The 22,027-nt window shown below is 58.8% G+C and overlaps 2 protein-coding genes across 6 annotated transcripts; one reads left to right on the forward strand and one right to left on the reverse strand.

Annotated features, from left to right (window-relative positions):
• Positions 1-166: 166 nt before the first annotated feature.
• Positions 167-18,035, reverse strand: Fam118a (family with sequence similarity 118 member A). Of its 5 annotated transcripts, none has more exons than XM_042672727.1 (9): positions 17,900-18,035; positions 8,950-9,004; positions 8,085-8,337; positions 6,733-6,954; positions 5,098-5,226; positions 4,226-4,511; positions 3,151-3,183; positions 1,545-1,628; positions 167-1,062 (listed from the first exon to the last, which is right to left on the reverse strand). In XM_042672727.1, exons 2-9 carry the CDS (start codon positions 8,994-8,996, stop codon positions 1,043-1,045), a joined length of 1,074 nt encoding a protein of 357 aa, XP_042528661.1. In that variant the 5' UTR covers positions 8,997-9,004; positions 17,900-18,035; the 3' UTR covers positions 167-1,042. The 5 variants fall into 5 exon arrangements, with proteins under 5 accessions (XP_042528661.1, XP_042528656.1, XP_042528660.1 ...); XM_042672722.1 differs by lacking the exon at positions 17,900-18,035 and adding an exon at positions 16,653-16,775; XM_042672726.1 differs by lacking the exon at positions 17,900-18,035 and adding an exon at positions 12,223-12,240.
• LOC122102157 (basic proline-rich protein-like) lies at positions 16,886-19,839 on the forward strand. Its single transcript, XM_042672712.1, has 2 exons — positions 16,886-18,281; positions 19,013-19,839. Exons 1-2 carry the CDS (start codon positions 16,886-16,888, stop codon positions 19,837-19,839), a joined length of 2,223 nt encoding a protein of 740 aa, XP_042528646.1.
• The last annotated feature ends 2,188 nt before the right edge of the window (positions 19,840-22,027 follow it).

A 22,027-nucleotide genomic window follows, 5' to 3' on the forward strand; every position in this document is an offset into this window, starting at 1 on the left:
CTCCTAAGTAGCTAGGATTACAGGTGTGCGCCTCTGGATTAATGCTTGCTTTTTAAAGTGGTACTTTATCTCAGAAATAGGTGGCAACTCTGGCTAAAAAATTCTCATTAAGTCCTAAGGCTTATTCAAAATCTTGCCATATCTAAAGAAATTTGAGCACACAAGGTTAACATTAAAATTTTATTTATAACCGGAGTGACAAAAAAGATTTGTTTTCCATGCGTAGTAGGAGTAGGAGGATCAACACGGCCCTGGCTTCTCCCATTCCCTGTATGCCCCAAACTTATGTTCCTGTTCTTAACTTTCCTCCAGCTATGAGCATGTCACAGGCTTGGCAAATGTCATCAAAGGCCGCAACCACAACTTACAACCTGCAAGGCTTGTTTCCAGACGGCTCTGCCACCAGGATGCCACTGTCACAATCAAAGCAGCCCCAGGCACAGAGCACCCAGCCTGGCTGCTGCACACGGGTCAGCCCTGAAAAAGTTTACTGTGTGCCAGGTCCCTACAGACCTCTCCATGCGAGCCACCAGCGGAGGGGTGGGGCAGCGCTGTAAGAGGACAGAAAGGCCGGGCCCTCCCCCCAGTAGTGAGATCTGGTCTCGTGCCCCACTTGTGCCCCCCTCACCGTCAGTCATTATGGCCTGGCACACCAAATCCACTTTGAAAAGGCCTCTGACTGCCCGGACTTCACACTTTGACAGGTAGTTAAAGGTCCAGCTCTGTCTTGGCTTGGCCAGGCCTCACTCTCTCCCTATACAAGGGAAACGCCACCCCAGCACGGGGGAGCACACGGGGGAGCAATGGGGACCACAGGTGCGTCCCCTCCTGCTGAGTTGGTCCCTGAGGTAGCTGACCCATCAGTCCCCGCGGTGTGCCTGACGTGTGTCACCTCCAGAGCCGCTGGCAAACAGCCACCGTGCAGCACTGCGGGCCCCACGGTGAGTGCTGGGGTGAAGGTGAGAGCCACGGCGGCGGGAATTCGGCACTGTGGTTGCAGAAGGCAGCTTCACGTTGCAGGCTCTTCATGGTTTTAAAGATTTCAAGACCCTCCAGCATCATCTGTTGAGGCAAAACACCAAAGCTCAGCTGAAAACATGCTGAGAAACCGCATCACAATGTTTCTTAGGAGCTCAACATCAACCGCACACCCCTCCCTCCCCTCCCCCCCTTCCCCTCCCCCCCTTCCCCCCTCTCCCCTCCCCACCCCACCCCCATGCCCCTGGGGCGGCAGTGGCTGCTGCCTGGATGGGCGCTGCAGAGGCTGCCAGGGCCGAAGTGAATGGTGGTGGCGACCGGCAGCAGTGCGCACCTTCTCGGAGTGTGGAAACCCCTCAGCTGGGCCGCCCTTGGTGGGAGGCAATGTCCCCAACCCTGTGGCTGGCCTGAGCGTGACCAAACTGATCTGACCCACAACGCTCGTGCGCACGTGGAGGGTGTTTTCTGCCAGGACATGCTCAAATTCTGAAAGGGGGGTGGGGGTCCTCCAGCAGCGGGATAAGCCAGGGACACCCCAACGAGACAAATCTGAGACAACATAGTACCAGGATCTGACGATCTGGGTTTTTTTGAAACTTCCATTCCATTCGTTCCCATCTTCCTCTTTGCACAGTCCTGACACGCATTACCTGAAAGGTAAAACTCATTGCCAGACGCGTTTGTTATGGTGTGGAGGCTGGGCAGGCCGCGCAGCAGGTGGTACAGGAGGAGCAGGAGCGGGAGCAGCTGGGGCAGCAGCGCAGGGCTCTGCCGTCCCGGCCTGGCCCGCGCCGCTCTCCTCTTCTCTCTCTATTCCTCTGCCACCTACTTGTGTGGGGCCTCGGCGCCACACAGTCCACCAGCCCCTCGTGACCGAGAACTGACACAGAACCAGGATCCAGCAGAATCCATCTTTCTTCCTTTACGTTGCTGTTCTCAGTATTTTATCACAGTACTGAAAAACAGACTAACACAGAGAGCTGGGAGTGGTGTGGCTCAGAAGCCTTTGAGGCGGTCTGCAGGCCTCTGGAAGAGTCCGGAGAAGAGGGGCTTGCTGGGTAACTACGCGCAGAGTGCGGGCTGCCCAGGGCAGAGGCAGCCAGGCTCGATGGGGATTCCACGAGACGCCGCTCGCCGCACATTTCAGCAACGTCAGGTCTGGCCCCGGCCTGAGACCCTCCGGGAGCCTGAGCCGAAGGGTGACACCAGTTCATCTGGAACACGAGCTGTGTGGCCACTGGTTTAGGCCCATTTATAATGGAAAGTAACCCAGGAATTGGAGAACTTGCCATTTCACCAGAAAAGGATCACAAAGTCAGGACCACAGGGAAGAAGACCCCCGCTTTGTTCAATGGGAAAGACGGCCGGGCAGGGCTGGCCTTCGCAGCAGCCACAGGAAGGCTCTGGGCTCCCTGCTTGTCAGGAGCTGCCCAGGGCTGACCTGCCGGCATCCACATGCACCCGGGACGCTTCCACAGTCAACGAGGCCAGGGAGTGCAGGCCATGTGGGGCGCTCAGGACGCCCGAGGGCGGCTCCCGACGGGGTGAAGGCACAGCCTACCCAGCAAGGGAAACCCAGGAAGACTGGGGCGCCAGGAAGCCATGGGCAACACGCAGGGCTGCGGCCATCGGGGCACAGGGCTCCCGGAGGCCAGGCCCGCTCCCCAGCTCCTCTCTCCTCTCCTCTCCTCTCCACCACTGTGTCAGGAACAGTTTATTTTTTAAATAAAGACTCTCAGCTAAAAGTTGCCTTGAATCTCTGACTTTAAAAGCCAGCTGTAGAACTGTGGCTCTACTGAGCAGAAAAGCTCTTGGACAGCACCCAGGCTCCAAGCTCAAGCCCCAACAACAGTATTAAAAAAAAAAAAAAAGAGAGAGAAATCTGTATGAAAGCTGGACCCTTCCAATTAAGGACAGCAGCCCTCGCTGGCTGCACCCTGCATGGTGCCTGACACACAGAGCCCTGCTCCGCTCCCTGTAGATCTTGGTTCTAGAACAGAAGTGAGTGCCGGAAGTGGAGGGGAGGGCTGCCCCTCCCCCGTGCAGGGGTCACCTCAAGGGATCTGTTGGTGCTCTCTCCTGCAGTGCTTAATACACACTATTTTACAAACAGCTACATAAAGTTAATAGAAGATGCAGGGAAAACCATCAAACACAACAGATCAGCCTCACCTAGCAATGTAGTGCTGTCCACTCGCTCAGCATCTGGAAAAAAAAACAACAGCAGTGAGGGCCAGGCATCAGCGGCTCCCGCCTGTCATCCTAGCTGCTCAGGAGGCTGAGATCTAAGGATCACGGTTTGAAGCCAGTATGGGCAGAAGAGTCCATGAGACTCTTATCTCCAATGAACCACCAGAAAACCAGAAGTGGTGCTGTGGCTCAAGTGGTCCAGCGCTAGCCTTGAGCTGAAGAGCTGAGGGACAGCGCCCAGGCCCAGAGTTCAAGCTCCATGACCAAAAAATTATATAAAGGCCTGGCAGTGTTTTCTGGTTAAGATAACCAGAAACATGAACAATGCGTCTAACACTTAGGTGTACAGTTATAAAGTACAACTATCAAACCACTTACCCCAATAGTATGCTTTTACATTACAGACGCTTTTTCTTTTTTTTTTTCTTTCTGGTTTTAGGGTCTGAATTGGCCTGTGCTTGCTAAGAAATCACCCACGTGAGTAACACCTTTAGCCCTATTTTGCTTTATTTCTTTTTCAGTAGTCTTGGGCCAGGCTCAGAAAGCAATCTCCTAGTTACAGCTTGGTAGTGGATAGAATCACAGAAAGGCGTGTACCAATAACCTGCTGACTGAGATGAGGTCCCAAGGACTTTGAACCTGGATTGGCTTCAACCACAATCCTCCCAACAACCACCTCTTAGTAGCTGGGATTATAGACCTGAGTCACCAAGCCCAGCCTATGAAGGCTTTTTTTTTTTTTTTTTTTTTTTTTTAAACAGCCCTGGGGCCTGGGTGCTGTTCCTGAGCCTTTTTGTGCTTAAGGCTAGCATTCTGCCATTTGAGCCACAGTGCCACTTGCAGCTTTTTCTGAGTAGTTATTGGAGATAAGAGTCTCGGGGTTTTCTAAAGCCTGGGCTGGCCTCAAACAGTGATCCTCAGATCTCAGCCTCCTAAGTAGCTAGGATTACAGGTGTGAGCCACTGGCACCCTGCTGAAGACACACTTTTAAGATAATAACTAGATTGGTGAACATCATGGTGTGTTCTGCTCGTAGAAAGGGAAGCAAACCCCTCACCAGGACTCCGCTGTTTGCAGAGCTGGGCGGCCAGTTCCTGCACGTATCCTGGGAAGTGGTCAAAATGGTCCCCATACGACACTACTTTAATCCCGTGCAAAAGCATGTCGGCCTGGTGCTTGAAGAAGTGGTCCTCGTGCTCCTTGAGCGCCAGCATGAAGTGCTCCAGGTCCGCCTTATTTGGCACCGAGTAGAGGAAGAGCGCCTGGAATATCTGGTCGCGCAGCGTCTCGCCGCAGCCCACGAAGAGGAAGGACTTGGTGCGGTACAAGCCCTGCAGGACCTCCTAAGAAGCCGAGAGCGGACGCGAGGCCACAGGCAGGGCTGCCGCCCCCGCCCCCCCCAGCCCCCGAAGGGCAGCGCCCCTGCAGGCAGCCTCGGGGCCGAGCACGGGCCTGCGGCCGGGCAGCCCAGGGCCCCGAAGCCACCGCCAGTCTCAATGGACCCCAGCGGGGCTCTTGTTCCTGTGGAACCCAGGTGGACGGGGCCTGGGGTGTCGGGGGAGAGCCGAGGAGAGGCACAGTGACCAAGGCCAGGCATCGTGAAGGCCAGCCTGTGCCAGGCCACTGGGAACACGCAGCTGCCCCTCATCTGGAGAGCGAGCCTCAGACACTGCGGCCCAGTGCCAGGACAGAGACCCACACGGCCAGGGCAGCAGGAAGCATCACCAAGTTTGGCAGGCTGAAGAGCAGCTAAGTGGGGAAGGCCGGGGCTCAGAGGGGAGATGGTTGAGAGGCGAGGAGGGGCGGGAGCGGGGCAGGATCTGCGGTTCTGACACACGCGGCCCCGTGCCGGGCTGAAGCTCAGGGGTGTGGCAGACACGGCAGCCACGCAGGAGCCCCCGAAGGATGAAACCAAGCAGCCCTACCTACCATGACTTCCGGGTCCTGCGTGACGTCTTTGTACCCCGAGGGATCCAGGACCATGCCGCAGGGGTCCGTGTAGAGGCCGTGGATGTGCAGAACCCCGTACTTGATGTGGCCTCTTGCCCACTGAAGAACCTGTCAAGAGCAGCCAAGAGGCCAACGGCCGGGTTACTTCACACAGGGAGAGGAAACGCGCAGTCTCTCCATCAGCCCTGGAGAAAGGAGTCGGGGCTGGCGCTCTCTCCTGGGCAGCGTGGCAGCGGGCTCTGCTGGCTGGCATGTTCGAGTCACAGAGGACGCGTCCGCAGCCCGCGCCGGCCGGCGGGCCCCTCTCAGCAGCAGTCACACTTCCACCACTGTGGCGCCACACAGAGCGGGCGCACGGCTCGGACAAGCACCACGGGCACCTCCCACGGGCCTCGCTCCTCACAGCCACTGGGAGAAGCTGCCCAGCGGCAGGAGTAACGCCTAACGCACACGGGAACAAATAAAACCAGACTATGCTCCACCTTGGAAATAGAGCGTAAGACCGTCACCCATCCAGTGCGCAATGGACATTTTACTTCTTTAATAACACCGCTAGCAGCAAAAGATGAGGCGTGGGCTTTCCCACGAAGCTGGCTGGGTGTGCAATAGCTAATTCTCTGGTAATACGTATCCTGTATCTTGGAATATTCACATCTAGGTCCTACACTTCTCCAGGAACTTAATGAGAGACAGAAGCATACAAGTTTTCTCTGCAGCATTAAGACAGTAAAAATAGGCTGACAAGCAGGTAAAAATCATAACTTAGTCTTAGAATCACACTTGCAGGCAGGTGTCAGTGGCTCATGCCTGTAATCCCAGCTACACAATAAGCTGAGATCTGAGGAATACAGTTCAAAGTCAGCCCAGGCAGGAAAGTCAGTGAGACTCTTATCTCCACTAAACTACTGAAGAAACCACCGAAGAAAGCTGGAAGTACAGCTGTGCCTCAAGTGGTAGACCACTAGCCTTGAGCAAAAAAAAAAAAAAGCTCACAGACAGCGCCCAGACTCTAAGATCAAGCGCTAGTCTAGTACAACGAAAAGAATCATCATCACACTGAAAAACAGTTTACAGATTTAAGGAAAACCAGACATGGTGGTACATGCCTGTAATTCTAGCACTTGGGAGGATAAGACCGGAAGTTCTCAAATTTGAGGCCTGCCTGTGCTGCACTGTGAGACCCGGTGGCGCCTTGCTTTTCCTTATTATTTATTATTATGTTTGTCAGTCATAGGGCTTGAACTCAGGGCCTGGGCACTGTCACTGAACTTTTTCTCTCAAGGCTAACTCTCTACCACCTTGAGCCACAGCGCCACTTCCAGTTTTCTGGTTGTTAACTGGAGGTAAGAGTCTCAGGGACTTTCCTGCCCAGGCTGGCTTTGAACTGTGATCCTCAGATCTCAGCCTCCTGAGTAGCTAGGGTTACAGGCGGAGCCTCAGTGGGAGGCTGTGCTTATTATTTATGTCCACCGATCCCACGGTGACTACAGGAGTCCATGTCCAGGACCGACGGGAATGAGAGCAGCAAGCACGGTCTGGCCCTGAGTGTGGCTCAGCCTCGTGCTGTGGGCTCGGGACCACGTGCGAAGTCGGGCGCGCCCACCACCCCTCTACCTTTGACTTGTCCTTCAAGTCCAGCGACTCCATGGGTTTGTTCTGCTGCTGCCCGAAGATCTCCAGCAGGTTGTCGTAGTTGGTAGTCAGCACCATGGTGCCCCTGTCCATCAGGCTGAGGATGGACTGCAGCACCGCGGGGTGCTGCATGTGCTGCTCCAGGCTGTCGAACACCTCCATCAGGCAGTCTTGGAAGAAGTTGGGCTTGGCGTCCCCTGTGCGCTGGGGAGAGAGCGCCAGAGTCAGTGCCCACCAGCACAGGGGCCGCTGGGCAGGGCTGCACCGGGCACCACCCTGGGTGAGTGAGCTGGCACCCCAGCAGGGCCATCGGGGGCTGAGAGCTTGCCCCTCTTCCTATCTACCATGCTGGGGGGGGGGGGGGGGGGCGCCTGTGGTCACCCAGCCTCTACTACAACTACCCAACCAGCAGGGGCAGGAGACCGCCACGATCAAGAGCCAACAGCAGGGGCGGGAGACCGCCACGATCAGGGGCCAACAGCAGGGGGCGGGAGACCGCCACAATCAAAAGCCAACAGCAGGGGCAGGAGACCACCATGATCAAGAGCCAACAGCAGGGGCGGGAGACCGCCACGATCAGGGGCGGGAGACCACCACAATCAGGGGCCAACAGCAGGGGGCGGGAGACCACCATGATCAGGGGCGGGAGACCGCTACAATCAAAAGCCAACAGCAGGGGCAGGAGACCACCATGATCAAGAGCCAACAGCAGGGGCAGGAGACCGCCATGATCAAGAGCCAACAGCAGGGGCGGGAGACCACCACGATCAGGGGCGGGAGACCACCACGATCAGGGGCGGGAGACCACCACGATCAGGGGCAGGAGACCGCCACAATCAGGAGCCAACAGCAGGGGCGGGAGACCGCCACGAGGGGGCCAACAGCAGGGGCGGGAGACCGCCACGATCAGGGGCGGGAGACCACTACAATCAAAAGCCAACAGCAGGGGCGGGAGACCGCCACAATCAAAAGCCAACAGCAGGGGCAGGAGACCACCACAATCAGGGGCGGGAGACCACCACGATCAGGGGCGGGAGACCACCACGATCAGGGGCAGGAGACCACCACGATCAGGGGCGGGAGACCACCACGATCAGAAGCCAACAGAAGGTGCAGCCATGGACCACAGAGTTCATTTTTTTTGCCAGTCATGGGGCTTGAACTCTGGGCCTGGGCGCTGTCCCTCAGCTCTTCAGAGCCAGCTGCATTTACCAAGAGCCAGCTGGGGAGGCGCAGCCTGCGCCTGGCGGCCCGGCTGAGGAGGCCGCAGCCTGCCCAGCCCAGCCCAGCCCAGCCCAGCCCAGCTCAGCCAGAAGCTACTGTGTGCCACTCACAGGCGACATCTTTCGGATGAGGTCGTGGGCCACGACCAGCAGGTCCCGGTCCTTCATCACCTTCCGGCGGAACTCGGCCACGTCCCCAGGGTGCAGCACCTCCAGCTGCTCGGCAGCCTCGATGACGGCCTCGATGCAGCCCCTCCAGGAGCAGAGCGCGGGGATGCCGGGGGCCACGGCGGCGCTGACGCCCGTCCCGATGACCAGGAGCAGCTCCTGGGGCTGCTTCCGGATGAGGCTTTTCAAGAACTTTCTGTGTGCAGGCAGAGGCGGAGGACAGTGCTTGCTGGGGCCGGGTGTGCCCTTGGGGCATGCTTACACGGTGAGGCCCACACACTGTCCTCTGGGGCGTTTGCGCGCATGCCCACCCAGGTCCTCTGAAGGCCGCTCCCCGCCCACCGCGCGGCCCAGGGCCACGCACGTGTGCGCACAGCCCTCTCACACCCGAGGCTGCCAGCAGCTGCTAGCACAAACTGGGATGGCGAGTGATGCTGGTTGGCTGTGGCAACTGGCGCGTTCCTGGCAGTGCAGCGTTTCTGCCACTGCCAATCCTGCCCACCCGAGCCAAGCTGGGCCCACAGCCGCCAGCCCACAGTTCCTGCGTGCACACGGGACAAGGACAGTCCCGCACACATGTGGCTTTCCGGAAGGGCCGAGCCTGCGCTGAGGCGGAGCCCGGTGAGCGGCCATCCTGCTGCCTCCCTGGAGGCACCCTGGCGGCCAGCACCCTCCTGAGCCCACGCGAGACTGCGCGGCCAGCACCCTCCTGAGCCCACGCGAGACTGCGCGGCCAGCACCCTCCTGAGCCCACGCGAGACTGCGCGGCCAGCACCCTCCTGAGCCCACGCGAGACTGCACTGCCTACCTTGACTTCTGCTCACTTCTGTGTGTCGTCTTTTCCAGCGAATCCATCTGTGAATCTGAAGAAGAGAAGCATGATCAGAAGCAGCTCCATTGCTCGGGTACGCTTTTTATCGGGGTCCCAAAGGAAGAGCCGCAAAGGCCCTGCGTGCCCAGGAACTTTACAACACCTGAAGGACACCAGCGGTGGAAGCGCGCGTCACGTGAGCGTCACGTGAGCGTCACGTGAGCGTCACGTGAGCGTCACGTGAGCGCATCGCTGCTCACCCGCGCGGCTGCGGCCGGGTGCTCCAGTGTCCACAGCATTCCACAAAGTCCTCTTCCTTCCTTTCCTTTTTTAAGGTACTGGGTTTGAACTCGGGGCCTCAGGCTTCACGCAGGCGGCCGGCCTTTAGCCCTTTTTCACTTTGGTTATTTTTCAGACTGGGTCTGAAGCTGGCCTCACATCGAGACCCTTCACCTAGGGCTTCACACATACCTGGAATCCAGACGCCCACCGTCACACCCAGCTTACTTATTGAGATGAGATCCCAAGGACTTTTTGCCCAGGCTGGCTTCAAACCATGGTCCTCAGCCTTGGCTACAGCACCTGACACATTCTGGGAATGGCTCTCAACACACCACTCAGAGAAGTGCCCAAACACAGACACCAACAGCACAGGAGGGAGGGAGGGAGGGAGGGAGGGAGGGAGGGAGGGACAGCAAGAGCCATGCAAGGGAAAGCCAGTGCCCAGCCAGAGCTCCAAGGAAGGGGGGCTCCCTGAGGCACAAGCAGGGGCTGAGGAGGCCTGCCACCTCTCAGCACCCACAGCAACAGTGCAAGGGCCAGACTCAGCTGCCAGCGGAATCCAATCTCATGTCTCAGAGAGCAAGTGTTCGGCCAGGCCAAGCATCTCCACAGTCCACGCCAAACCCACCAGTCCACCTCGAACTCTACACCTACCACTTACTGCAAATGAGAAGCTTCCAGAAAGCCAAGTTTACATAGCCTATAGCCTACCTCTGCTGAGCAGTGTTTTCTTCACAGTCCCTCTAGAATTTTTACTTAAATTCTTTTTTTTTTTTTTTTTTTTGGGTCCGTCGTGGGGCCTGAACTCTGGGCCTGAGCACTGTCCCTCAGCTCTTCAGCTCAAGGCTAGTGCTCTACCACTTGAGCCACAGCGCCACTTCCGGCTTTTTTCTTTTTGCTTATGTGGTGCTGGGGAATCGAACCCAGGGCTTCAGGCATGCGAGGCAAGCGCTCTACTGCTGAGCCACCTTCCCAGCCCCAAAATTTTATATCATTTAAAACCTAATGTAGGGCTGGGAAGGTGGCTCAGTGGTAGAACACTTGCCTTGCATGCATGAGGCTCTGGGTTCGATTCCTCAGCACCACATAAGCAGAAAGTCAGAAGTGGCGCTGTAGCTCAAGTGGTAGAGTACTAGCCTTGAGCTGAGGGACAGCACCCAGGCCCAGAGTTCAAGCCCCAAGACCAACATAAACAAACGAACAAATAGGGCCTAGTGCACAGGGCCCGTGTGTTACTATCAGCAGTCAGTCCCTTCTGCTACTAAAACGATTCGTAACTCGACGTGCGAGGCTGCACTCACGGCTGAACTCTAGCACCGATCTTTTGCCGGTGTCCCTGGCGCAGGACAAGCGGCAACAGTACACACAGTATTTTAAGACTTTAAAGCACTTTGAATAGCAGAAGCACACCTGTAATTGCAGCACTCAGGAGGCTGGGGAAGGGGGTCCTGAGTGTGAGGCCAGCCTGGGCTACAGGCTCTTTCCTAAGAAAAACAAAACGACCTGGAGCATGGCAGACCTGTCAGCACGCAGCTCCCCCCCCCCCCCCCCGCCCGTGCGTCCCTGCGGGTGGCGCAGGACGCTGGCTCGGGCCTGCCCCATCCTAACCGCACTGGCTGACCGGCACACTCCGCTTTCTAACCGCACTGGCTGACCGGCACACTCCGCTTTCTAACCGCACTGGCTGACCGGCACACTCCGCTTTCTAACCGCACTGGCTGACCGGCACACTCCGCTTTCTAACCGCACTGGCTGACCGGCACACTCCGCTTTCTAACCGCACTGGCTGACCGGCACACTCCGCTTTCTGGGCTATGGCCACAGGCTGTACTCACTAGGTTAGAGAGCTGAATGGGACCCCCATAGCCTGAAAGCAGCGGCCACTGTCTCGTGGGAGGGCTGCCAGCCGCCCAAGGCCCTGAGGGGTCTGTGGGCAGGGCAGCAGCCATCCCCCATGCTGAGAAACCCCATCTTCAGGCCAGGAGAGTGAGGCTCGTGGAGGAAGCCCGCCCGAGGAGGAAGAGCGAGCCGCCGTCACCCCAACGTCATCTCCCGCCCCTCCACAGCCACGGCCAGCACACAAGGTCTAGCCCACTCTGGATTTTTTATCTAGAAACTTTCTGAGCCGGAGCAAATGCTGGGATTTTCCACCGTATGCCGCCATGCCTCTCGGCTGCATCTCAGGAGCCACTGTGGGTCCCCAGCCGTGAGCCTTCCAGGCCCGACTTCACCAACCACCGGCCGGCCTTGCCAACTACAGCCTGGGCCTGCCAGCCTACCAGGCTTCCTGGGCCGAGGCTGCCTGGCTGCCTTCCCTCAGTAATGCCCCTGAAGGACAGAGCAAGAGCAAGACGAGCCCTGCTGTCCTCTCCAAAGATACAACCCCCCCCACACGCACACACACATACACGCGCACACACACGTGCGCACACACACACCGCCATAAACCCATGGCTTCAGAAAAGGCATAACCCCCGGCCTTGTCCACACAACAGATCCAACAGCCAAGACTTCAGCCACATGCCCTGTGCTGTCACCTTAGCTCAGGACTTTCAAGTCTCAGCTCTTTCTGTTCTCGTCAACTGCTTTGGCTCTCCATATATCTGCACAGATCATCTAAAAGCTAAATGCCACACTTATTTACACATCTACAAGAAAGCCGGAACAAATTAAACTTTCCTGGACTGTATGTACTAACTGCAAAATCAAATGATTCCGAAGTTCCCACAAGAAGCCGAGCACTGATGGCTCACGCCTGCACTCCTAGCTATTCAGGAGAAAGGGAGGTAGGATCATGGTTCAAAGCCAGGCCAGGTAGGAATGTCCATAAGACCGTTATCTCCAATAAGCCACCAAAAAGCTGGAAGGAGAGATGTTGCTCAAGTGGTAGAGTGAAAAAGCTAAAGGACGGCACCCAGGCCATGAGTTCAAGGGGCTGCAGGTGAGCGTGGGCACGCACACACACACATTTACACTCATCGCACTTACAGGTCAGAGCGTGCACTGCTGGCAGGGCAGGAAGACTGGGCAGACTCCTCAGACAACTCACAACAGAACTGGGCAGGCCGCACTCTGCGGGGAGCCACGCCCCTTAGCCTTCAGATGGCCCAACAGGGAAGTGCTGCAGACATTCAAGCTCCGCTCAGGGGCTCCGCAGAGGATCAGCAGCCCAGCCACAGCCCATATTTAGCCATCTACGGTTCTTTTTAAACACCACGTGACCTCATTTCCTGCTTTCCAGCAGTGCACAGAGCAGAGCCAACATTCACAATAACCTGGATAGCGCCTCCCGCATCAGCTCCGCTCTCACAGTCCTCTCCTCCACACAACAGACGTGCCCTGATGGGTCTCCGTGGCGACCGTGGCGTCAGCAGCTGGCAGGCCGGGCCAGTCATCACAGCAACCGTGATCCACCGGCACTTCCCAACGCAAAACTAAACCTCAAGGCACCGCCGGTCCTCGAAAGCAGTCCTGGCCTTTTTATCCAATGCCCAACGTGAATGGCGTGAATGGCGTGCCGAGATGCTCTGCGTAGCTCTGAAACCACACGCCTGAAATCCTAGCTACTCAGGAGGCTGAGATATGAGGATAGCAGTTCAAAGCCAGTCCGGGCAGGAAAGTCTGTGAGACTCTTCTCTCCAGTGAACCACCAGAAAACTGGATATGGAGCTATGTCTCCAGTGATAACCTTGAGCAAAAGAGCTCATGGGCAAAAAGAGCTCATGGACAGCGCCCAGGCCCTCAGTTCAAGCCCCATGACTAACCAAAAAAAAAGGTAGCTATGCCAATAACTAAGATTTCCTCACTCTGCTTCCTTAGCATTCAGCACCAAGTAAGTGTTCACCAAACAGACCAACTCGAAATGATACATTATGGGAAGTGAGCTTGTTTTTATAAGCCGAGAGCAAACCCCTTCCCCCTGACTCCTTACCAATGTAAGAGGTACCCAGGACAGCTAGTTACCACTGAGACCCCTCCTTGACTAGTTCTCAGCTGTTAGGCCCCTTCCCTCACTAGTTGCCAGCAATACGGTACCTTCTGGAACTAGTTGTCATTGTTAACACTCATAAGGCCTCCGCCAGGACTAGTTAATACCTGCAAGCCCCTCTCCAGAACTAATATCAACTACTAACCCCCTCCCTGACCCTCAGCAGCCGCAGCAGCCACGGCCCTGTCCCACAGGCTTCCCAGCACAGCCCCACACTGTGTTAACTTCAACACAGGTCTGGGAAAAAAGTCATTTCAGCCAGCACCAGTTGTCAAGATGAAGTTGCTTTCTTCACCTGACACATGCTACTTGTCCAATCCCTTTTTATTCTGCTAAAATAAATGACAACAGAAAAGGTGCCTAGTTTGTAACAATCAAATGTGCTCACCAGTTTCTGGAAATTAATGTCCCCAGCAGAATTGTGTGCACACGTGGGCCCTAAGCAAGAAAACAGCAGCTGGGGGGCTGGGAAGGTGGCTCAGTGGTAGAGCGCTTGCCTTGCATGCTGAGGCCCTGGGTTCGATTCCTCAGCACCACATAAGCAAAAAAAAAAAAGCCGGAAGTGGCGCTGTGGTTCAAGTGGTAGAGCGCTAGCCTTGAGTTCAGGCCCCATGACATGACCAAAAAAAAAAAAAACAGAAAAGAAAACAGCAGCTGGGCACCAGTGGCGCACGCCCATCATCCTGGCTACTCAGGAGACTGAGATCTTAGGATCATAGTTCAAAGCCAGCCCAATTAAATCACCCAAAAAAAGCCACAAGTGGCACTGTAGCTCAAATGGTAGAGTGCTAAAGCAAACGGAGCTGACAAACAGTGGCCAGGTCTAGAGCTCAAGCCCCAAGACTGGCAAAAAAAAAAAAAGGCAAGAAAACCACAATTCTCATTAGGAACAAACGCTGAGGCCACAGATGCACTCAAGATGTGGCATTCACTGTCAGGGAAAACTGAGGACTTTACTTGGATTATCTCACTTAATCCTCAGAAGCCAATGCAGTGGCTACTGCTTTTACTTCCAGAAAAAGGAAGGCTGACATTGGACCCTCTGCCAAGGACAACAGTACATACAGTGTGACGCCTGCTCTAACGCCAGCGAGGCTCAGGATGGCAAACAAACGTGCTTGCTGTTTACCAGGAAGCGGCCTCTCACTAAAGCATTCACTGTTGTGGCACGTCACACGTGTCGCCTAATGACAACTGCCTGGTCAATAGCAAAATGGTCCAAATGCTTCTCCAGCATTCACCCGGCCCAAAAGGACCCACGGGGGATGTAAGGAAGTAAACCTCTGACAGAACTTAGAGCTGGAAGACCTTAGGCAGTATCAAAGACTCTCATTCATCTGAGGCAAACCCAATACTCTAAAAGGCAGGGACATGGCTAACATCTCCCAAAGAGGTAGGGGCAAGCTATAAACTCTGTCCTGCCTCAAGGCCCAGACTGTGCTGTCCTAGGAGCGGCTCGGCCCACGGGGACCCCACACTTAAGTGTGGGACACCCATTTCCTCCTCTCAGCACACAAGGCAAAGCCTGGGCTGGATGAGTTCAGCCTCCTCACCCCATCGATCACTCGCCACTCACTCCCCAGAAAAATGTGGCCATTAGGAAAGCCTGCATGCAGCCAAGAGCCCACTGCACACAGCCGTTCTGTGTGCTGGCTCACCACACAGCTACTGGTGTTCACTTCAGCAGGGGACAGATAAGGAGAACTCAACTAGAAACAGTGCAGCCACTTCACTCTTGCGGCAGGAAGACTTTGCTTCAGGCTCTGCAGGGGAAGGAAGAAGTACACAGCAGAAAGCACCCAGCCAATGCCAGGCACTCGCTCACCATTTAGTACCAGGCAACTCACTACGTCTGTTTCCTCCAAGGTAAAAAAAAAGAAAGAAACAAATGACCAGGCACAACAGTTCACAGCAACAACCTCAGCTATTCAGAAACTGGGAGGATCGTAACCACCCACTAGTCACCTTGACAATAAAACAGGGAAGAGCACCAAGGTCCAGGCTGGCCCTAGGGCAGAAACCCTAGAGACCTTACTTAAAAAACTACAAGCCGGGCGCTGGTGGCTCACGCCTGTAATCCTAGCTACTCAGGAGGCTGAGATCTGAGGATCGCGGTTCAAAGCCAGCCCGGGCAGGAGAGACCGGTTCAAAGCCAGCCCGGGCAGGAGAGACCGTGAGACTATCTCCAATAAACCACCAGAAAACCGGAAGTGGCGCTGTAGCTCAAGTGGTAGAGCGCTCGCCTTGAGCTGAAGAGCTGAGGGACAACGCCCAGGCCCAGAGTTCAAGCCCCACGACCGGCAAAAAAAGAAAAACTTAACTACAGCCAAAGAGGGCTGGAGGCATGGTTCAAACTACAGCCCAAGAGGGCTGGAGGCATGGTTCAAACTACAGCCAAAGAGGGCTGGAGGCATGGTTCAAATGAATGAGCACGAGCCAAACAAGCATGACTTCCTGATTCAAACACCAGTAATAAAAGTTTTTAAAAAGTAAATAAAAATGAATTATACCTATAACAAATATATAAGCCCACATACACATATATAAATAACTGAAGAGTTTACAAGACTGCTACTATACACCTGCTGGGGGAGGCAGGGCCCTCGTACTTCTAACAACTCATTCACACTAGGCACAACAGAGACACTCAGTCCCTGTCACTAGTGTGACGTTCTCGGGGCCCAGCAGCCATGTGTGGCCAGAGTCCTGGATGGCACCACACAGCGCTGTAACAGCCTTCCAAAATTCTGCATCAGGAGACCTGCATGGGCTCCTCGCACCCCCAGCCAAGTGGAGGTCCCGTGGGCCGTCCTTCCAGCCTCTCACCCATAGTCTGGGCCAGAACCCTCCTGCTTACAGCTGGCAGCCCCAGGGGGCCCTCTGCCTCTTCCATGGCCTCCCATCCCCCAGGGTGTCCGGTTCTCCACTCAGAGACCCCACTGGACTACCACATCCCCTTCTGAGCCACCCACACCTCAAGCTCTGACCTCAGGCCATCCTGGTCTCAAGTGGGAACACATTTCCTCCTCCGGTCTTCTACCTCCACTGAGCAGCAGTATTTCAAGAAAGGCTCAAGGACATTGTGGGGGGGAAGGGGCTGATTCTCCCCACTTTCACTTCCATAGCCCCCCATCATCATACCAAGATACCACAGCCCTGCTCTGCCTAGCCATAGTTGGCCTTCACCTGCTCACCTTGACAAACTTCTCCACTTCCCCACGAGCGATCAGCCCTGGAGTCAGGAAGCTCTTCCTCACCCCTTCTCAAGGACCCCACCCAGCCCTGGTGCATTCAAGGCCCAGGCAGTTTGCACCCTGTAAGACTTCCAGCTTGGCTAATTCTCTACCCAACCCAGCCCTGAAATCAGAGGCTGTGGTCCAGAACTAAAGCCAAGCACTGGACCCGTCCCGTGCTGCCTACGGAGCCTGACCTGGCCTTTTCCACAGGTGAAGGATGTCTTCTTTCATTCACATCTGTGGATTTGGTGACCGGCACGAGCGCTGGGGAAAAGGGCAGAAGGGACTCACAAGTGGACAGACTCTGGATAAAAACAGCCTGAGGAAATAATGGTCATTATTTGAATTTGGCACCTTCTGACCTCCTAGCCACAGCCATGACACCTGTTCTTCAGGTTTACAGAACTGAACCCAGCATTAGGATCACATGAGCACCTTTTACCCACAAATCTCCACCTTCAAGGAGACTCCTGCCAGGCTGAGCTTCCCCTCGGCCGCCCGGGGGCCAGCCCTTGGCTCTCATCTGCCCAGCCCAGGGAGGCATCACACACCAGTCTCACCAGGATTGGTGCAGAGCACCGGTGGCTCACCCCCGGAACCTGGCTACGGGGGGAGCGCGGCGCAGCTGGAGCAAGCCCAGGCAGACAAGTCTGTGAGGCCCTCCTCTCCAATCAACCCCAAAAGCCAAAGGTGGAGGCGTGGGGAGAGTGGCCGAGCCCAGGGGCAGCGCCCAGGTGCCAGGCTGGGCCACGCTCAAATACAAAGGGCCGGCCGGGTGCTCCGCACAGCGGGGCCGGAGCCCGGCCTGGCCTGGCGCTCCACACAGCGGGCCGGAGCCCGGCCTGGCCCGGTGCTCCACACAGCGGGCCCGCAGCCCGGCCTGGCCCGGTGCTCCACACAGCGGGCCCGCAGCCCGGCCCGGCCCGGTGCTCCACACAGCGGGCCCGCAGCCCGGCCCGGCCTGGTGCTCCACACAGCGGGCCGGAGCCCGGCCTGGCCTGGTGCTCCACACAGCGGGCCCGCAGCCCGGCCCGGCCCGGTGCTCCACACAGCGGGCCCGCAGCCCGGCCCGGTGCTCCACACAGCGGGCCCGGCCCGGTGCTCCACACAGCGGGCCCGCAGCCCGGCCCGGTGCTCCCAGTCCTCCGGCGACACGTGCAAGGCGGCTCTGCCTGGGTCGCCGCTAACACAGCTGTGGGCCCGAGTGGGGGCCGGCCGGGCCGGCCGGGCGGGCGCTGGCACCGCAGGCCGCTACCCGGGACGGCGGGCAGGCCGGGCCGGGCGGGGGACCCGGATGCGCTCGGGGGGTCCGAGGGCCCCGGGCTGGGGTCAGCGGCTCGGATGCGCCTGGAGAGGGTGGGGATCCCGGGTCTGGGAGGCAGGAGACCAGGGCGCCTCGGGGTCGGCCCGCCCGGGGCCCCGGGGCCGCCGCGCTCCTCACCCGCCGCGCCGCCGACACGCGGGAGGAGCCCGCGCTCCCGCCGCCGCCAACGCCCGCGCGTCTGCCAGGGGCCTCGGGGCCGTCGGCGGGAGGGCGCCGTGCGCCGGGCCGGACGAGCCGGGCCGAGCGGAAGACGCCGAGTCGCGGGGCCGCCGGGCCGCCGGGCCGCCGCTCCACGCCAGCCGTTCCGCCGCGAGCGCGCACCGCCGCGCCAACGTTCCGGCCGTTGAAGCGCGAGGCCCCGCCCCGGGGGAGGGCCTGGCGGAAGGCCCCGCCCCGCCGTCGGCCCCGCCCCCGGAGAGGCTCCGCCTCGCTGAGGCCGCGCCCCCGCGGCGCCTGGGCGCGTGCGCAGTGGGGCGCGCGGACTTCCGGTCCGCACCCGGTACGTTCCAGCGGCTTCGCCGTCCCGTTTTCTGGTCGCCGAAGTGCGGGGCGCTGGGAGCCGCCGCGGCCGCGCTCGGGAGCAGCCTCAGGCCTCGGGCGGATCCAGACCCGGCCTGAGCACCGCGGAGCAGCCGCCCCCCCGCCCCGCCGCCCCGCTCCCCCCGAGCCCGGGCCCGGCCTGAGCACCGCGGAGCAGCCGCCCCGCCCCGCTCCCCTCCCTCCGAGCCCGGGCCCGGCCTGAGCACCGCGGAGCAGCCGCCCCGCCCCCCGCCCCGCTCCCCCCGAGCCCGGGCCCGGCCTGAGCACCGCGGAGCAGCCGCCCCCCCCGCCCCGCTCCCCTCCCTCCGAGCCCGGGCCCGGCCTGAGCACCGCGGAGCAGCCGCCCCGCCCCGCCCCGCCCCGCCCCCCCCGAGCCCGGGCCCGGCCTGAGCACCGCGGAGCAGCCGCCCCGCCCCGCCCCCCGCTCCCCTCCCTCCGAGCCCGGGCCCGGCCTGAGCACCGCGGAGCAGCCGCCCCCCCGCCCCGCCGCCCCGCTCCCCCCGAGCCCGGGCCCGGCCTGAGCACCGCGGAGCAGCCGCCCCCCCCCCCCCCCCGCCCCGTCCGCCCGGCCCCGCCAGAGCCGCGCTCTGCGCTGATTCCTCGCTCGGCCGCGCCGGCCTTCCGCGGGCGACTCCTATGGGAGGGGAACTGCCGCACCCCAGCCCCCCGATACACCTGCCCGCACCCCAGCCCCCCGATACACCTGCCCGCACCCCAGTCCCCGATACACCTGCCCCACACCCCAGTCCCCGATACACCTGCCCGCACCCCAGCCCCCGATACACCTGCCCCGCACCCCAGTCCCCGATACACCTGCCCGCACCCCAGCCCCCGATGCACCTGCCCCACACCCCAGTCCCCGATACACCTGCCCCACACCCCAGTCCCCGATACACCTGCCCGCACCCCAGCCCCCGATGCACCTGCCCCACACCCCAGCCCCCCGATACACCTGCCCCGCACCCCAGCCCCCCGATACACCTGCCCCGCACCCCAGTCCCCCGATACACCTGCCCCGCACCCCAGTCCCCCGATACACCTGCCCCGCACCCCAGCCCCCCGATACACCTGCCCCGCACCCCAGCCCCCGATACACCTGCCCCGCACCCCAGCCCCCCGATACACCTGCCCCGCACCCCAGTCCCCCGATACACCTGCCCCGCACCCCAGCCCCCCGATACACCTGCCCCGCACCCCAGTCCCCGATACACCTGCCCCGCACCCCAGCCCCCGATACACCTGCCCGCACCCCAGCCCCCGATGCACCTGCCCGCACCCCAGCCCCCGATGCACCTGCCCGCACCCCAGCCCCCGATACACCTGCCCGCACCCCAGCCCCCGATACACCTGCCCGCACCCCAGCCCCCGATACACCTGCCCGCACCCCAGCCCCCGATGCACCTGCCCCACACCCCAGCCCCCCAATACACTTGCCCCGCACCCCCAGCCGCCCAGTAACCCTGCCCTGCACCCCCAGCCCCCCAGTAACCCTGCCCCGCACCCCAGCCCCCCAGTAACCTGCCCCGCACCCCCAGCCCCCCAATACCCCTGCCCAGCACCCCCAGCCCCCAATACACCTGCCCAGCCCCCAATACACCTGTCCCGCACCCCAGCCGCCCAGTAACCCTTCCCGGCACCCCCAGCCGGCCCAATAACCGTGCCCCCTGCCCTTGCCCAGCCACCCAATAACCCTGCCCCTGCCCTCCCCCAGCCACCCAATAAACCTGCCCCCTGCCCTCCCCCAGCCCACCCAATAAGCTATCCACCCTCCCTGCCAGCCCTCCCAATAAACCTACCCCCCCCCCCCCCCGCCCGCCCCCAGTCCACCTGAATAAACCTGCCCCCTCCCCTCCAACCCTCCCCAACTCAAAGTCAAAGTTCTGCATTTTGGGACCTTAAGCTGGTTTTAAGCCCAGCGGGGTGGTTCATGCCTGTCATCCTAGCTACTCAGGAGGCTGAGATCTGAGGATCATGATTCAAAGCCAGCCTAGGGCAGGAAAGTCCCTGAAACTCTTTATCTCCAATTATCCACCTGAAAACCAGAAATGACACTGTGGCTCTAGTTGTAGAGCACTAGCCTTGAACTGAAGAGCTAAGGGACAGCGCCCAGGCCCAGAGTTCAAGCCCCACAACCAACAACAACAAAAAAGGCTGGTTTTAGAAATTTCACCATCCAGTAAATTGGGGGAGGAGGAGACAGACCAAAAAACTACAACAGAGGAATGAAGGCCTTTTAATGTAAAGGCCTCTTCTGCCTGGGCTGCCTGGGCTCCTTCAAGGCCTCACAACCACCCTGGGAAGAAGGCACCGTCCGTCATCACTAAGAACAATTTTAAGAGAAGTGGGAGGATCTGGGGGATGGTGGCTCTCACCTGTAGCCTTAGCTACTTAGGAAGCTGAGATCTGAGGATCGACGTTCTAAGCCAGACCAGGCAGACAAATCCTAGAAGCCAAAAGTAGAGCTGTAGGCCAGGCAGTAGAGTGCCATCCTTGAGTGGAAAAAGTCAAGTGAGTGTGTGTAGTCCTACATTGCAGCCTCAGTACTGACCAAAAAGGAGGGAGGGAGGGAAGGAGGACTCTGCACTAAGAGCCACAAGACACTACTCTCCCGAAGAGAAAGTTATTTTCTTGCCAGACACCCGACCCCCATCACAACACCTAGGGGTCCCTAAGCGTGGTTCAGGACAGAATTACACCAATCTCCCACCCCCAGGCCACAGCCTGCATAGATGAAAGAGAAAGCACCACAAAACCTCGCACTTTGGCTCATTTAATGTGGGGCTGTAAATATCCATGAAAAAGCAGCTAAGTGTTTTAGAGCCAGTCTCCTCCCAAGCAGCTCCTGCAGAAACTCCTCCCTGCCCCTAGGCAGGCTGGCAGGGCTGTGAAGCCAGCGCTGGGCAGTGGTGGAGAGGGAGGGAGCTAACAGCAGGGCTTTGATGGTAGAGGGGACCTTGGGAAAATCTCTCTGCTGTCAGCTCTGCTTCCAGCTCTGCTGGAAGGTCACCACAGGTCTCCCCAGCCACCCAGATACGGGGACTGGGGAGAGGGAGGGGCTAGGACAGTAGGGCACTGAACAAGTGGGCAGAATGGCCTCTGTGTGGGCCCTGAGACCCCCTCCCCCGCAGGAAACCAGCCCAGCCCCTGAGGAGCTGACCAATGGCGGAGCGAGGGGGGGTGGGGGGAGGGCGGGGGAGCAGGCAGTATCAGTGCTGATAAAAAGCAAAGCTTACCCTAAGAGAAATGCAAAGCACGACTTGCCAAAGAGCTAAATCTAGAAATATATAGAGTTCTCACAGCTCAAGAATAATAAGCTAGACATCCTGTTTTTAAAAGCTGACCGGTGATAGGTAGCCGATAGGTAGCCGCGGGCCATAAGGAATGAGGATACATAAAGCAAACCTCAAGTGGAACATTCTTTCAGGCATCCAGCCTTTCAAGGAAAAATGTTAAATAGACAGCGCCGGTGACCCTTCTGGGAGGGGGGCACAAGACTCAGAGGAAACGGGGTCCGTAATGAACACTTCCCCGCTGACCGGCCTCAGTCCTGCGGGCTGGACCGCGGGTATCTTCGTAAGGACCCAAACCCGAAAGGCTCACCCTAGAAACGCCCCACTTCCAGTCCATTGAAAATGTGTTTGTAACAAGTCCTTAAACAGCTTCTGCTGGAAAGCCCGGACTTCCTCCTGGGCCCACAACTTCTCT

The sequence above is a fragment of the Dipodomys spectabilis genome, unplaced genomic scaffold (assembly GCF_019054845.1).
Source record: "Dipodomys spectabilis isolate Male_0828 unplaced genomic scaffold, ASM1905484v1 ptg000763l, whole genome shotgun sequence".
In the NCBI taxonomy this organism is placed as follows: Eukaryota; Metazoa; Chordata; class Mammalia; order Rodentia; family Heteromyidae; genus Dipodomys; species Dipodomys spectabilis.

Bases quoted from the DNA above. Each gene is read 5' to 3' on its own strand.
- Fam118a (XM_042672722.1), bottom strand. From the start codon at position 16,689: ATGAAAGAAGACATCCTTCACCTGTGGAAAAGGCCAG. The intron at 4,512-5,097 runs GTAGGTAGGGCT...TCGGCTTCTTAG, and splicing joins CGCAGGACCCGGAAGTCATG to GAGGTCCTGCAGGGCTTGTA. The intron at 1,063-1,544 runs GTACTATGTTGT...TTGCCTCAACAG, and splicing joins ACCCAGATCGTCAGATCCTG to ATGATGCTGGAGGGTCTTGA.
- LOC122102157 (XM_042672712.1), top strand. From the start codon at position 16,886: ATGAGCACCTTTTACCCACAAATCTCCACCTTCAAGGAGACTCCTGCC. The intron at 18,282-19,012 runs GTACGTTCCAGC...CCCGCACCCCAG, and splicing joins GGACTTCCGGTCCGCACCCG to CCCCCCGATACACCTGCCCG.